This window comes from Gobio gobio (genome assembly GCF_949357685.1).
Source record: "Gobio gobio genome assembly, chromosome: 2".
NCBI lineage: Eukaryota > Metazoa > Chordata > Actinopteri > Cypriniformes > Gobionidae > Gobio > Gobio gobio.
In genome coordinates, this window is record NC_137098.1 from 45,863,723 (window position 1) to 45,879,291 (window position 15,569).

A 15,569-nucleotide genomic window follows, 5' to 3' on the forward strand; every position below is an offset into this window, starting at 1 on the left:
AATCAACTTGATTTGCAAGATTTTTTGTCAGCATGGTCTGAAGATGATCTGGATCAATTTTCGTGCAAATCGGATGAACCGTCTAGGACGAGTTCGTAAAAGTAGGTTTTTCGGAAAATTAAAAATGGCGGGAAAATTTTTATGACGGAAAATGACGTCATAGGGTGCAATCGAATCGCCTTGAGCCAAGGAATCAGAGGAAAAAAGAATTTTGTTTCTAGCCCTTATGGTTCAAAAGTTATTAGCATAAACATGAGTCAAATTTTGGACTGATGGTGGCGCTAGAGGGATTGAGTTTGAGACTCCAAATTTGCTACAGTGACATTTCAGACTGTCCTCTATTAGTGTGCCAAATTTCACAACTTTTTACCATACGGTTCTATGGGCTGCCATAGACTTCGTGGCGGAAGAAGAAGAAGAAGATGAATAATAATAATAAGAACGGGAACGGTTTCAATAGGTGCCTTCGCACCTTCGGTGCTTGGCCCCTAATAATAAGAAATCTAACGATTACAATAGGTGCCTCCGCACCTTCGGTGCTTGGCCCCTAATAATAAGAAATCTAACGATTACAATAGGTGCCTCCGCACCTTCGGTGCTTGGCCCCTAATAATAATAATAAGAAATCTAACGATTACAATAGGTGCCTCCGCACCTTCGGTGCTTGGCCCCTAATAATAAGAATCTTACAAATTGTCATGCAATTATTAATGTGAATGAATGGTACTCCACATCACATCATCATCACTATTGTACACCCCAATACATGTGACGTGATACGAAATTAAATGCTAATTATTTCAAAACACATGCAGTAAAATAATGAATTGTGATAGGTAATTTCTCATCCAAACAGCTATATAAACTGGATTTCCACCGTACACCTTTTTGTGGGCGCCTTTAATCCCACTCTTTAAACTCCCAAATAAAACAATTTAGTTTTTTTTCCACTTCCCTGGTGATGGTCTCGATCTCCACGTCAGAGAAGTTTCGCTTCTTTGCCGTCTTCCGTGTGTCCATGGCGTAAAATTAGGGCGTGGGGGAGGCAGAGACTTGAATATATAGGGGCGTGTTATTCTAATGACGATCGTTTTCAGCCGTGGCATTTATCAAGGGCAGGTTTTGTGTACGCCTGGATTTCAGAGGTGCGCACAGCTTCATAAATCAGGCGGTGAGAGGAGTGTAAGGATAATCTTACGCCAACATATACGCCCGTTTCTACGCAAGATTGATAAATGAGGGCCAATGAGAGAAAGCAAGTTATCAGTATGTGGATCAGGAGTTTTGAGAAAAGAAGAACATTGGGGCCCTGTTGTGAGTGGAAGGGGTAAAGAGCCTCAAAACGGGGACTGGTCTTTTTAGTGGCCAGCATGTCCGTGATGAGGTGAAGTGACAAGTGTGACCCGTCAGGGGAGCATGCGTCACCACTTGACCTTCCGTAGTGACCTCACCGGTAGACCAGACGTGCGGTATGGGACCGCCCATTGGTCTAAAAGGGGGGACTGAAGCGGCAGGTCAGATACCTGTGTCTCTTCTTTTATACACATATCCTTTTCAATGATTCTTTTTATTATATCCATAACCTGAATAATCCAGGATAATCCAAATAAATATCTCTTTCTCTGCTTTCATATGTAATCTAGAGATGATTGTAATTCTGTGTGATTTTATACTTTTATGTATTTAGTTTGAGGATGATTTTGTAGTGTTAAATCTAGTCTCCCCAGCTGCTCTGGGTTGACCTCCAGCCAGGATGCATGGCTCACTCTCGTGAAGGATAGCTGTGGCGGTATCGCTGTTTGGGTATTGAGTGTTCTCTTGATAAACGGTCATAATCCCCTGACATTAACTAGAGTGTGATGCCCTAGTGCTTGTATGTGTGTGCGTTTCACATGTTCTGTGCAGGTTTGTTGGAGCTATCTGATCGGGGCCTGACCCCCTCCCGACATGCAGGCGCCCTTTACGGCGCCCTAGGCCAATCTTACCCGCCTGGGAGGGATGTTGCGACGAGCATCCTGACTAAACTACGCCATTCCGGCATATCTATACATGTGTGACAAATGTTTAGGCTTTTAGGTCTCTGTAGCCAATTAAGGCTTAGGCCATCTGTTATTGTTGATGTAATCAGTGTCCTTGTAACCAGTATAACTGGTGAGCAAAATTCTCTGTAAGTTAGAGTCTGGCCTGCGATTCCACGAGAGACTCTGACGCTGGCTTCTGCTGATGAAACTGCAAACTATTATTCAGTAAATTTTTCTTTAATTAATCTAACTCCTGACTCTTGGTCTTCATTTTTCACTACTGGTCCTGGGTCCTAAACTGTTACCCCAACAGCAGTCTAAGCGGCGGTCCTGAGACGGGCGGCTCGGAGGTGATATCGGTTCTTTCCCAGGAGATGGTAGCAGGACCACTCCTTCCCCCAGTGGAGGGCCGGGGGAGAATCCTTGGTTTTCCCCTTCCGCCACTGGCCTCATGGTCGGCGGCACTCTATTCATGGTTAAAGAAAGAACTGACATATCCACCTCCGAGCCCCAAGAGGGCGCGGCTGGCAGTGGGCCACGCGACCCAGCCTCACCACTCTCAGCCCCCTCTGTCACCAGCCCCCTGGCAGACGAGACCCCAGTGGAACGTTCGTCCTTCCCTGGTCTCTTCTGTCAGGGCGCGGAACTCGACCCCGCCCACACCTCGGGACGCTCCCATGCCTCCCATGTCTGGGCCGGTCGTTCCGCCTCGCTGCCCCGTCGTGGGTACGCCTGTGGTTTGCATGACCCCGCTGGTTCAGTTTTTGGGAGCCTGGCTTGTGCTTCCCAATCTGTCCAGCTGGCTTGATCGCACCATCAGGCTCGGCTATGCGATTCAGTTCGCACGATCTCCCCCCAGGTTTCGGGGAGTCCGTTATACCATGGTGGGTGGCAACGCCCCTGTCATGCGTGCGGAGATCGCCACCCTACTGGCGAAGGGTGCGGTCGAGATTGTCCCTCCAGCCGAGATGAAGTCTGGCTTCTACAGCCCTTACTTCATTGTACCCAAGAAAACCCGTGGGTTACGACCGATCCTGGAACTGCGCGTCTTGAACCGAACCCTGCACAGGCTTTCATTCAAGATGTTGACAGCCAAACGTATTTTTCAATGCGTTCGTCCGTTGGATTAGTTTGCAGCGATCGACCTGAAGGACGCGTACTTTTATGTCTCCATTCTTCCTCGACACAGACCGTTTCTACGGTTTGCATTCGAGGGGCAGGCATATCAGTACACGGTTCTCCCATTTGGGTTAGCCCTGTCCCCTCGGGTCTTCTCGAAAGTCGTCGAGGCAGCCCTTGTGCCACTCAGGCAACACGGGGTTCGCATCCTGAATTACCTCGACGACTGGCTGATTCTGAGCCACTCTCGAGAGCAGGTTTGCGAACACAGGGACCTGGTGCTCCAGCACCTAGCCCGTCTGGGCCTTTGGGTCAACTGGGAAAAGAGCAAACTCTCCCCAGTGCAGAGGATCTCTTTTCTCGGTATGGAAATCGACTCGGTCGCCATGTACGCGCAGCTTACAAGCAAGCGCGCGCAGTCACTGCTGACTTGTCTTCACCAGTTTGAGGGCAAGAGTGCGGTTCCACTGAAGTACTTTCAGAGGCTCCTGGGCCATATGGCATATGGCATCCGCAGCCGCGGTCACGTCGCTTGGCTTGCTTCATATGAGACCGCTTCAGCACTGGCTTCACGATCGAGTCCCGAGGTGGGCATGGCAACAGGGCACGCTCTAAGTCCCAGTGACTCGGGCCTGCCGTCAGACCCTCACCCCATGGGCAAACCTCAGTTTTCTTCCAGGCATGTTGTTGTATCAACAGATGCCTCTGCCACGGGCTGGGGTGCCATGTGTAATGGACATGCTGCCGCGGGCTCCTGGAGAGGACCCCAGCGCCAATGGCATGTCAATTGCCTCGAGTTGCTGGCCGTACGTCTTGCCCTGCACCGATTCCGAGCCCTGCTCAAGGACAAGCATGTACTGGTCCGTTCAGACAACACGACGACAGTAGCATACATCAACCGACAAGGTGGTCTACGCTCCCGCCGGATGTCGCAACTCGCCCGCCACCTCCTCTTATGGAGTCAGAAGCATCTGAGGTCGCTTTGTGCCGTTCACATCCCGGGAGAACTGAACCGTGCGGCCAACGAGCTGTCACGGGTTCAGACGCTGTCGGGGGAATGGAGACTCCATCCCCAGACGGTCCAGCTGATTTGGGAACAGTTTGGCGACGCACAGATAGATCTGTTTGCCTCCCACAACTCTTCCCATTGCCGCTGGTATTACTCCCTGACCGAGGGAACCCTCTGCACGGATGCACTAGCGCACAGCTGGCCGCGGGGCCTACGCAAATATGTGTTTCCCCCAGTAAGCCTTCTCGCACAGGTTCTGTGCAAGATCAGGGAGGACAGGGAGCAGGTCCTTTTGGTCGCCCCGTACTGGCCCGGCCGGACCTGGTTCTCAGAACTAGTACTCCTTGCGACAGCCCCTCCCTGGTCGATCCCTCTGAGGAAGGACCTCCTGACTCAGAGACAGTGCAACCTTTTGGCACCCACGTCCCGATCTTTGGAACCTACACGTGTCGGACTTAGACGGGACGCGGCAGGTTTGAGTACCCTGCCACCTCAGGTGGCGGCTACCATCACTTCCACTTCCGCTAGGGCCTCGTCTACCAGACAGGCCTATGCGTTGAAGTGGAACCTCTTCGTCACCTGGTGCTCTTCTCGGCGAGAAGTGTTTCAGGAGCTCAGACCAGCTCTTTGTGTGTTACAGAGGGCAGCAGAAAGGGAAGGCTCTCTCCAAGCAGAGGTTGTCTCACTGGATAGTGGACGCCATTGTCCTGGCATACCAGGTTCAAGGCATGCTGTGCCCCCTTTTTGGTTAGAGCACACTCCACTAGGAATGTTGCTTCCTCTGGGGTCTAGCGCATGGCGCCTCGCTGACAGACATTTGTAGAGCTGCAGGCTGGGCGACACCTAACACATTCACGAGATTCTATAATCTCCAAGTCGAGCCTGTGTCCTCTCGTGTACTCGCCCCAAATGGCCAGTAACTGGACAGGTACGGGTGTCAACGCTTGCTGCGCCATTCCACTCCTCGGACTGGATGCTTCCCAGTGTACCTTGGTATTAGCGTTGAGCCCAGTCCCTTGTTCGTGTTCAGACTCACGTCAGGGATCTCGGGTCAGCGCAGGACGCTGTAAGAAAGCCGTTGAGGCGAGATTGAATTGGGACCCCCATTTCGTCAGTAACTGACGTAACTCGTAGTGTACTGACTGAAAGGGAACGTCTCGGTTACGTATGTAACCCTCGTTCCCTGAAGGAAGGGAACGGAGACGTTAAGTCCCCATGCCACTACCGCTGTACCGCTGGAACGGCCAGGCGCTCATGCCTCGGCTCTTCAGCAGGTAAACATAATGCGAGTGTGCAATGCGACGCCCTTTATAACCACGCGGTGGGGCGGGGTTGCATTATGCAAATTCCGCAGACCCATGGCATTTTCATGCCATTGGCTCATTTTGTAGATCTCAAAGGCGATTGGCTTCGAAGCGAAAACCCCATTTCGTCAGTAACTGACGTAACGTTCCCTTCCTTCAGGGAATGAGGGTTACATATGTAACCATGACGTTTCCTCTTCATTTATACAATAAAGCTTGAATAATTGCCTGTGGTGATTAACAGCACGTCACAAATGCTTTTCATAAACACTGTTGTAAATAATCCATAGTATTTTTTTAACTCACATGTTCAATGTCACAACCGGTTGGTTTAACGCCCGAACAAATAGCCATGGCTGCCTTTTCATTATTGAAGACTCTGAATGTGATGAATCCAGGCTCAAATATTGCTGAAGAAAGCACAGAATATATAATTGATGACATGTCTTTTGAATCAGGGTATCTTCCAATCACATTCGTTTTTTTATTTAATATTGAAATCAGAATTCATAAAATTCATAAAAAAAAAAAATAATAATAATACAATTTGGCTTGATTTTTTTATTTTAAAGTTCTGAGGTTGAAAACAAACAATCAGCTTTATTATTCAATCTGTATATGTGGGCGGGAATGAACTGCCCCTTTCCGCTGATTGGTCAACCAGACATCAAACTGTGCTGTCACCTGGGCTGCGTTTAGCCCCGACAAAACGGTGCAAAACGTTTTTTTAAATGGAAATGGTGCAGCGTTGAACACCCTGTTCTGATGATGCAAGAGTTGTAACTATGGCAGCCGAGAAGGCCATTCTTTGTGTTCTTTTTGAGGAATTTTCGGAGCCTGAAGAAATCGATATAAATACGTGTATAATACTGCAAAATACATGCAAACAATGCCCTTGCCGTCCAGAATAAAAGACAACATCCCAATCCCATTTAATTAAACTTTTTTATCTCCTGGTAATCAATTCTAATTTTATTTTATTTTATTTCTAGTTTTTACTTTTTTAATTGCTTGTATTTTCTTTCTCACTTTATGTCAATCACTTAATTACCATATATGAAATTTGGTATATAAATAAACTTGCCTTGCAATGAATCAGAATCAGAATCAGAAAGAGCTTTATTGCCAAGTGTGCTTGCACACACAAGGAATTTTTCTTGGTGCTGAAGCTTCCAGTGTACATATACAAAACAAACACAACAAGAACATAGTAATACAAATTCTAAGAATACAAATATGAAAAATAGTATAAAAAATATAAGTGTAGTAAGGTATGTAGGTTCAGGGAAGAAGGAGGCGGGAACCGGCTAACGGTCAACAACAAACTTTAATAAAATAAATGAACAAAGTGAAAGTAAAAGCGGCAGCCCCTCACGGACAACTGCCGCGCACATACATAAACAAAACAAAACACAAATTATAATCCAGGCCTGGTCCTCTCTCGTCCTTCACTGTCGTCGCTCCTCCTTTATAGTCCTGTCACTCCTCCGTGAGACACGAGGCAGACTGGCAGCTGGCGATCATCATCACTAATGACCGCGGCCTCGTCCCGCTCTCACGGTCCCTCAGCCTCGCTGCTCGCCACAATAAGGTCACAGTTACGTTTAGTCAGACTAAACATTTACAGATTATGAACATATTTACAGTATTTGAGTAGTATGAATATATAAATATAAATAATCTCCTGAGTTTAGAAGATTGCATTAAACAGTCAGAGTATTGCACTTTAGGGAAGAGGGTGTATTTAACTGTTCAAGAGGGAAATGGCCTGTGGGAAGAAACTGTTCCTGTGCCTAGATGTTCTGGTGGCCAGTGATCGGAGTCGCCGTCCTGATGGTAACAGTTCAAACAGGAGGTGTCCAGGGTGAGCGGAGTCTGTGATGATTTTCCCTGCTCTCTTCCTCACTCTGGAAGAGTACAGGTCCTGGAGGGTTGGCAGGGGAGCACCAATAATCCTATACGCAGTCCGGATTGTGCGTTGTAGTCTCTTGATGTCAGATTTGGTAGCTGAACCAAACCAGACAGTGATGGAAGTGCATAACACAGACTCAATGACAGCCGAGTAGAACTGAATCAGCAGTTCCTGTGGGAGGTTGAACTTCCTCAGCTGACGAAGGAAGTACAGTCTCTGCTGGGCCTTTTTCACAATGGAGTCAATGTGATTGTCCCACTTCAGGTCCTGAGAGATGGTAGTGCCCAGGAACCTGAATGACTCCACTGCTTCCACAGTGCTGTTCATGGTGGTGAGTGGGGGAGAGCTGGGCTGTTCCTCCTGAAGTCCACAATCATCTCCACCGTTTTGAGCGTGTTGAGCTCAAGGTTGTTATAACTGCACCAGACAGCCAGCTGTTCAACCTCCAGTCTGTAAGCAGACTCGTCACCGTTTTGGATGAGGCCGATGACAGTGGTGTCGTCTGCAAATTTTAGGAGCTTCACAGAGGGGTCTTTAGAAGTGCAGTCATTGGTGTACAGGGAGAAGAGCAGTGGGGAGAGAACATACCCCTGGGGGGCGCCAGTGCTGGTAGTGAGAGTCCTGGATGTGAGTTTCCCCAGTCTCACTCGCTGTTGTCGGTCTGTCAGGAAGCTGGAGATCCACTGACAGATTGAGGGTGGCAAGGAGAGCTGGGTCAGTTTAGCTGAGAGAAGATCAGGCATGATGGTATTGAAGGCCGAACTGAAGTCCACAAATAAGATCCTTGCATAAGCCCCAGGTCTGTCGAGATGTTGCAGGATATGATGCAGCCCCATGTTGACTGCATCATCCACAGACCTGTTTGCTCTGTAAGCAAATTGAAGAGGATACAGCAAGGGTCCAGTGATGTCCTTCAGGTGGGCCAGAACCAGTATTTCAAACGACTTCATGACCACAGACGTGAGAGCAACAGGTCTGAAGTCATTAAGTCCAGTGATTTTGGGGTTTTTGGGGACGGGAATGATAGTAGAGCGTTTGAAGCAGCAGGGAACTTCACACTGCTCCAGTGATCTGTTGAAGATCTGCGTGAAGACTGGGGCCAGTTGGTCAGCGCAGGCTTTCAAACAGGCAGATGAGATGCCGTCTGGGCCTGAAGCTTTCCTAGTCTTCTGTTTTTTGAAGACTCGGCTCACATCCTCCACACAGACCTTAAGCTCGGGTTGGATGGCAGGAGGGGGGAGGAGAGGGGGCGCAGAAGGTGATGGGGGACGTGTGAATTGCAGATCAGAGTGGGTGTGTGGTGTGAGGCTGGGCTTTTCAAATCTGTAGTAAAAAACATTCAGCTCATCGGCCAGTTGTTGATTCTCAGCAGATCGGGGGGATGGTGACTTGTAATTGGTGATATTCTTCAAGCCTGTCCAGACTGAGGCAGTGTCTTTGGAAGAAAACAGGTTTTTCAGCTTTTCAGAGTAGCTTCTTTTAGCAACTCTGATCTCCTTTGTCAGTCTGTTTCTGGCCTGGTTATACAAGACTTTATCCCCACTTCTGTAAGCATCCTCTTTGGCATGACAAAGCTGTTTGAGTTTCCCAGTAAACCATGGTTTATCATTAGTAAATGATAAGAATGTCCTGGTAGGAATGCATGTATCCTCACAGAAACTGATGTATGATGTAACAGACTGTGAGCTCGTCCAGATCGGTGGTAGCAGCTTCAAAAACAGTCCAATCAGTGCAATCGAGGGCAGGCTTGTAAGTCCAGCTTTGCTTCATTAGTCCATCTTTTTACAGTCTTTATTACAGGTTTTGCTGATTTCAGTTTCTGCCTGTAGGTCGGAATAAGATGAACCACACAGTGATCAGAGAGCCCCAAAGCTGCCCGTGGGACGGAGTGATATGCATTCTTTATTGTTGTGTAACAGTGGTCCAGTATATTACTGTCTCTGGTGGGACATGTAATGTGCTGTCTGTATTTTGGCAGTTCAATGAAGCTAAAGATATAAATAAATACATCATCATGTTGATTATATATATATATATATATATATATATATATATATATATATATATATATATATATATATATATATATATTAGGGATGCCATAATTCTCAATATAATATTGAACCGTTCGGTACGGCATTCACGGTTCAATACGCGCTTGTGAATTGCGGTTTTTCGGTTTTGCATTGAATTAATTATTTTTCTGCAAATTCTATCATTTTCCTCCATCCCAATATACTGAACAACTCGACATACATTCACATCACACTTTAGTGGTAGAGTTATACTCACGTAACACTATAGTTATTCACAATCACGAACGTTCATTATTTGTATGCGTTTTAAAGCCTTGCCGGTTCATTCGCGTGCGCGGTTTTAACATGCGCTTTTCCGAGCAAGTGCACTAAACGCCTGTCAAACATGTGATTACTGAACTAAGTAGTCATCTAACTGCGCTAATACTGTCAAATACACACACGGTTAACATAAACACAGTTGGATATGTCTAAAGTGAAAGTAAAATCACGTGTGTCTATTAGATGCACGGAGGTCTTACATTGACAGCAGGCAGCCTAGTGAACATGCTGTCCTTAAAGGGACAGTTCACCTCTAAAATAATGTCATTATTTACTCACTCTAATATTGTTTCAAACCTGTATTCATTTCTCGATGACAGAATTTTCCTTTTTGAACAAACTATCCCTTTAATGTTAATACAACAACAAAAGACAAAGAGAAAATCACTCACTGATCTTGACTGAAAAACTAATACAGTAGCTTTAATAAGAATCAATGTATATTTTATAGTGAAGTCTATGTAGTGTATTATTTTTACATTTATTAATTCAATCTCATACTTAAATGCTGCTGTACAGCTCTGAGCTGCCAGTGTAAATATTTATATATATTTATTTTATATTATACAATACACTAGGAATGTGTACAAGGTTTCTTTTTAAAGTAAAGTTTAAAGTATAAGTAAGGTTTTTCAATTATTTTAAGTAAAATAAAGAAAGAGTATTGCAATAAAAAATAGTCTTTTTTCCCCTCAACCTCTTGCTGTTCCTGTCGCCTAAGAATAGAATAGCAAAAAACCGAACCGAACCGAAAACTGTGGTTAAAAACCGAGGTATGTATTGAATCGTGGACTAACTGTATTGTTGCATCCCTAATATATATATATATATATATATATTACTATAAAACTCTTTCGACAATCATGTCTTCTAATATCTCCAATTGTTGTGTATACTGAGCTGCAGCGGACACATTTGTAAACATCTTTACTTGGACCCATTGTGTGAGCTGTCTCTTTATAGGTCCCGTTTTTCGTGTTTTTTTGAAGCTTTGATTGTGTTTACAGTGTGCAATATAACATGTGTTCATGTTTCATGAGTAAAAAAACACAGTATTTTTCACACAATTTACTTATCTGTATACTGCTGTTTTCACTGTCCTCAAAACGGCCTGAGAATTTCCTTGTTCTATGAAGTCCCTCCTTCAGAAATACGTAACGAGTTCTGATTGTGCCAGCGGTTCCCGTGTTGTGATTTGACAGCAGCTTAGGGCACGTTGCCCGGAAAGGTCACGCCTCTTACCATAAAGGGGAGATGAACACACTCAAACTACAGCCCCTGAAGGCCAAACAAAGGTGATTTGACTCCGGGATGAAAATAACAGCGTCTGAACGACATGACGACAAACGCAACCGAACTGAACCGAACGCAACACTTCCTCTTCTCCACGAGGGAGCAACAAGACCACGCCCCCTTTTTCGCGTATTCTTGTGGGCGGAGGTTAGTCAACAAACTGTTCTACTGACGTAATTAAAGCAGGATGTATAGGGATGTAGTCCAAACCGGCCGTTCGCTGTAGGCTTTGAAAGGGAACGTCTGTCAAATAAAATATCTCGCTTGGCATTGAACTTTGAGCTTTATAATTTTACAGGTATTATTTATGCTCTAACAGCAACATTACACACTAACTAAAGTTTGAAAAATGGGATCACGAAGAACAGGACCTTTAATACCGCGTGTTTTATATACATGTTGCTGCTTATTGGGCTGACATTTTTGACACACACACCAAACGAGATAAAACGCATCTGATAACTGCCGCACACCGATGCATACCGTCAAGCCTTTCTTAGTAGGCAAAAATTCATCAACATACGCGTGAAATATTAGTTTATCTCATAAATATTAATTTACTTTGCATCTCCCCACAATTACCCCCTATATCTTTGGCACACTGCCTGTTTTATTTTGCTGAACCACTATAGAAATCTGTGTGGCAAAGCGCAAAGCCAATGTATTTACATTGTATAAAGCGCAAACCAGTATCGTTATTAGTGTAAATATGCAGCAGTCATAACTTTTGTTTTAGACTTTCTGAGTTTTTTTTCCATTAATAGTAAGTATTAATGGATGTCACACAAAACAGTGTTTTATTTTCTCTTCCAACAAAACTTCCAAAGCAAATCAGAGCCATTGTGCAACTGAACATAGCACACAGAATTTAGCGCAGAGCCTGTGAACGAATCAGTTGGCTGAGTATAGTGGCCTAAAAGTATAAACATCCACTTGAATTTTTATTCCTGAGTGAATCAGCATTTTGAACAAAACGGTTGAATAAATGACTCGTTTGGTAACATCATCGTCATGTTATGCTAATTTAATAGACTTTAACATTCAAGAATTTAACATTAAAGATGGCATACATATTTAATAAGATTAGAAAAAAACATTACCTATAAAAACTAAAAATTAAAAACATTACCTATAAAATTTAAGTAGGCTGAGCATTTTTTTTACAAACTTTTTTTAATGTGTAATATTTTCAAATTGGCATTTCGAGTTGGCATCTCCTTGATCAAAACATGGTGTCAAATTCACTTTTCAGTAAAGTCCATCACTGAAACAACAGCACCGCTTTGAGGAACAAATACTGATTTATATGACATATCATATGCCTACATTTGTATAAACTTCTTTATGAAAAAAAATAAATAAATTTCACAATAAAGAAGGCCTAGGCATGCCGTGACTGTAAAATACACTGATACGAAATAATGTAATATATTTTCATATTTGTCATATCAAATGAATCCCTTGTCCAAAACTCAGCATGCTGCACATTTATCGATACTGGTTTGCGCTTTATACAGTGCAAATGCATTGGCTCTGTGCTGTACAGTGCGTCGTGCAGCTTTGCCACACAGATTTTTGATTTTCAGTTAAATAAAACAGGCGGTGTGTCAAAGATGTCAAGCCATTAGTTATTTTGGTTATTTGATGGGGAAAAAGATTAAATGTAGTTGCAATAAATGCGTTAAGAACCTGCACAGCTGTAGCAGCATAGGACTTTTATTCTGTTGAGAGGAACTGATGAATAACTGGGGCACGTTCAAACCGGTGTGCAACGTTTTGCTACGGTTTCCGGGTTGAACTAGCCTAGAAATCTAGACGCACCCTAGTGACAGCACATCTAATTTGCAACCAACCAGGGTCGTCTAGCAACTCTCCGTTCGCTTGCGAGCTAGAAAAACCAAACTCGGGTCAGGCCAATCACATTGTGTATAGAGTCGGTGGGCGGGCTTAACATAATGACAGCAGAGTTGTTCCGCGTGCTACTTGTAAACAAAGAAGCAGGCGAACAGCAGTCTTTCGAATCGGCTTTGGCCGCAACTCTGGAAGACTTGGAGTTAAGCTTTTCTTTGAGAAAAGAACAAAGAACGGCACTGAAGTCATTCTTAAAAAAGGAAGATGTGTTCTGAGTTTTGCCGACCAGATACGCCGAAAGTTTAATCTATCAACTAGCTCCGCTTCACCTTCTTTGTTGCTCTGGTTGGTTGTAGCGCTATCCTATTGCGTGCATAAGGAATTTAATAGACAACCGTTTATCCCTCCCCTCGGATTGAGCCCTGCCAATGGTGTGTTCCCAGACTAGGGTTGAACGACATGTTTCCAGGAAACGGTGTGCAACGGGGTTTGAGATACGTTTTCTCTCATTTGGTGGATGTGTCAAATATGTCAGCCCAATCAGCAGCAACATGTGTATAAACCACGCGGTATTAAAGGGTAACTAAACCCCTGCTCAGAGCTTAACTCCACCCACTGGCAATTTAAAAAAAATGCTGGAAAAGTGGGCAGAGCCCAGCGGAGACAGAGGGGACGAACCGAGGGCGGGGCTGAGCGGAGGGCATGCACCTGAGACCCGCAGTGACGGGTTGATTGACAGCTGTCTGACTCGCGAGTCGCAAATATGGAGAATGACTTACACTGAATGCCACTAAAAATAGATCAGATATCTGATATACATACGATGTATTTTCTTTCAAATTAACTGAATCAATAAGTTCAGACCTAAAAGCCTATTATAAACGGATTTCCTCAAATAAGTTAGACTATATACGCCAGCATGTTACGGTATTGTTGTCCGTTAACGCGGCAACCACTTGCGTGTCAGGGTTTGAAAACGCGTCTCATGTATGAAAATTATCTGTACAAATGACGGGCGGCAATAATATCGCAAGAAAAGCCTGACGTGTACTGACAACTGCATTATTTAACCGTATTATCTTCATTACAATGTTAAAGCAAGTGTCAAGTGAGTTTCATTCATAATGTTTCTACTTCATGTAACATGACAGTTCATACTGGAGTGAAGCCGTTCTCATCATGTGATTGGGGGAAACATTTCTGAGGGCGTGGTGAGCTCGTGCTAGGGGCGCGGATAGTGAGCCGTTGGAAGTACCATCCTACGTCACGATGTACCAGAACGTCCAATAGGAAAATTCAACTGCAGTAGCCACCGTTCAACCTTAAGAGGGCAGCACTTTGGCGGTTTTACACCATATTTTATAGAATTAAAACACTTTATACTCAAATGTCAAAACATCTACTCGAATCAATGAACAGCATTAATAAAGCCCCAGTATTACAGATCATTAACTAAAAAAAGTTGGTTTAGGGTTTAGTAACCCTTTAAAGAGACAATGGGTCCAAATAAAGTCGTTTAGAAATGTGTCCGCTGCAGCTCAGTATACGCAACAATTGAAGATATTAGAAGACATGATTGTTGTAAGAGTTTTATAGTAAAAATATAGCATATCATCATGATGATGAAGTTGTTTATATTTTTAGCTTCATTGCAAGGCAAGTTTATTTATATACCAAATTTCATACACAATGGTAATTAAGTGCTTTACATAAAAATGAAAAAGAAAATACAAGGTATTAAAAAAAAAGTAAGAACTAGAAAAATGATTTAAATTAGAATTGATTACCAGGAGATAAAAAAGTTAATTAAATGGGGTGGGGATGTTCTCTTTTATTCTGGATGGCAAGGGCAGTTATTGCATGTATTTTGCAGTATTAAACACGTATTTATATCGATTTCATCAGGCTCCGAAAATTCTTTAAAAAGAACACAAAGAATGGCCTTCTCAGCTGCCTTAGTTGCAACTCTTGCGGCATCAGAACAGGGTGTTCAACGCAGTACCGTTTCCGTGTAAAAAAAAAAAATTTTTGCAGAGATTGAATAATCTAGTTGATTATTAATTTCCAACCCCATAATGTAAAAACGAAAAATCAAGCCACATTCTTGTTTTTTTTTCCGTTTTAATTTTGACAACAAAAAAAAATAACGAAAAAAAAGTGCATTTTCTAATTTGTCTGATTTCAATATTAAATAAAAAAAAAACTCATGAATGAAAGATACCCTGATTTCACTGAATAATACGCAGTCGATGTAGCTACTTTCTTTAAAAAATATTTGAAAAATATTGGTTCAATGGGTAATACTGTACCTCTTGAATTAGGTCCATACAGTGTTTTGGTAGAATCCACACTTCCAGTATCATACACTATTGGAATAGCAGGTCCATTATCAATGTTGCATGTCCCGATTCCAAACCTCACAGGGAATTTCTGGTAAAAAAAAAAAATCTGTTGGGTTATTTTGTGGCCTTCGCCTATATTTCTGTGAATATTTCAAACTTTAAACTAAGATGTGAACCTTGAATAAATTGAAAAGATTTCCTCCATGTAGAGATAAGAAGTGATTTTCGGTGTGGTATCTCAGGATGGAGGCAGTGGTCCAATGTTCCAACTCCATATTATTAGGAACATGCCACACAGACACATCCTGTGCAGCAATGTCAAAGTATCCAGGATTCTGTCAAGTCATATTTTTATAAGTAT

General features: G+C 43.7%; 1 protein-coding gene across 1 annotated transcript in view; it reads right to left on the reverse strand.

Annotated features, from left to right (window-relative positions):
• Positions 1-15,569, reverse strand: part of LOC307122689 (intelectin-like) — a 64,137-nt gene that overhangs the window by 25,780 nt on the left and 22,788 nt on the right. Inside the window, exons 5-7 of the mRNA XM_079810857.1 lie at positions 15,385-15,543; positions 15,176-15,296; positions 5,760-5,863 (exon numbers count right to left, since the gene is read on the reverse strand). Coding sequence (XP_079666983.1) covers positions 5,760-5,863; positions 15,176-15,296; positions 15,385-15,543 — 384 coding nt within the window. The remainder of the gene's footprint in view (positions 1-5,759; positions 5,864-15,175; positions 15,297-15,384; positions 15,544-15,569) is intronic.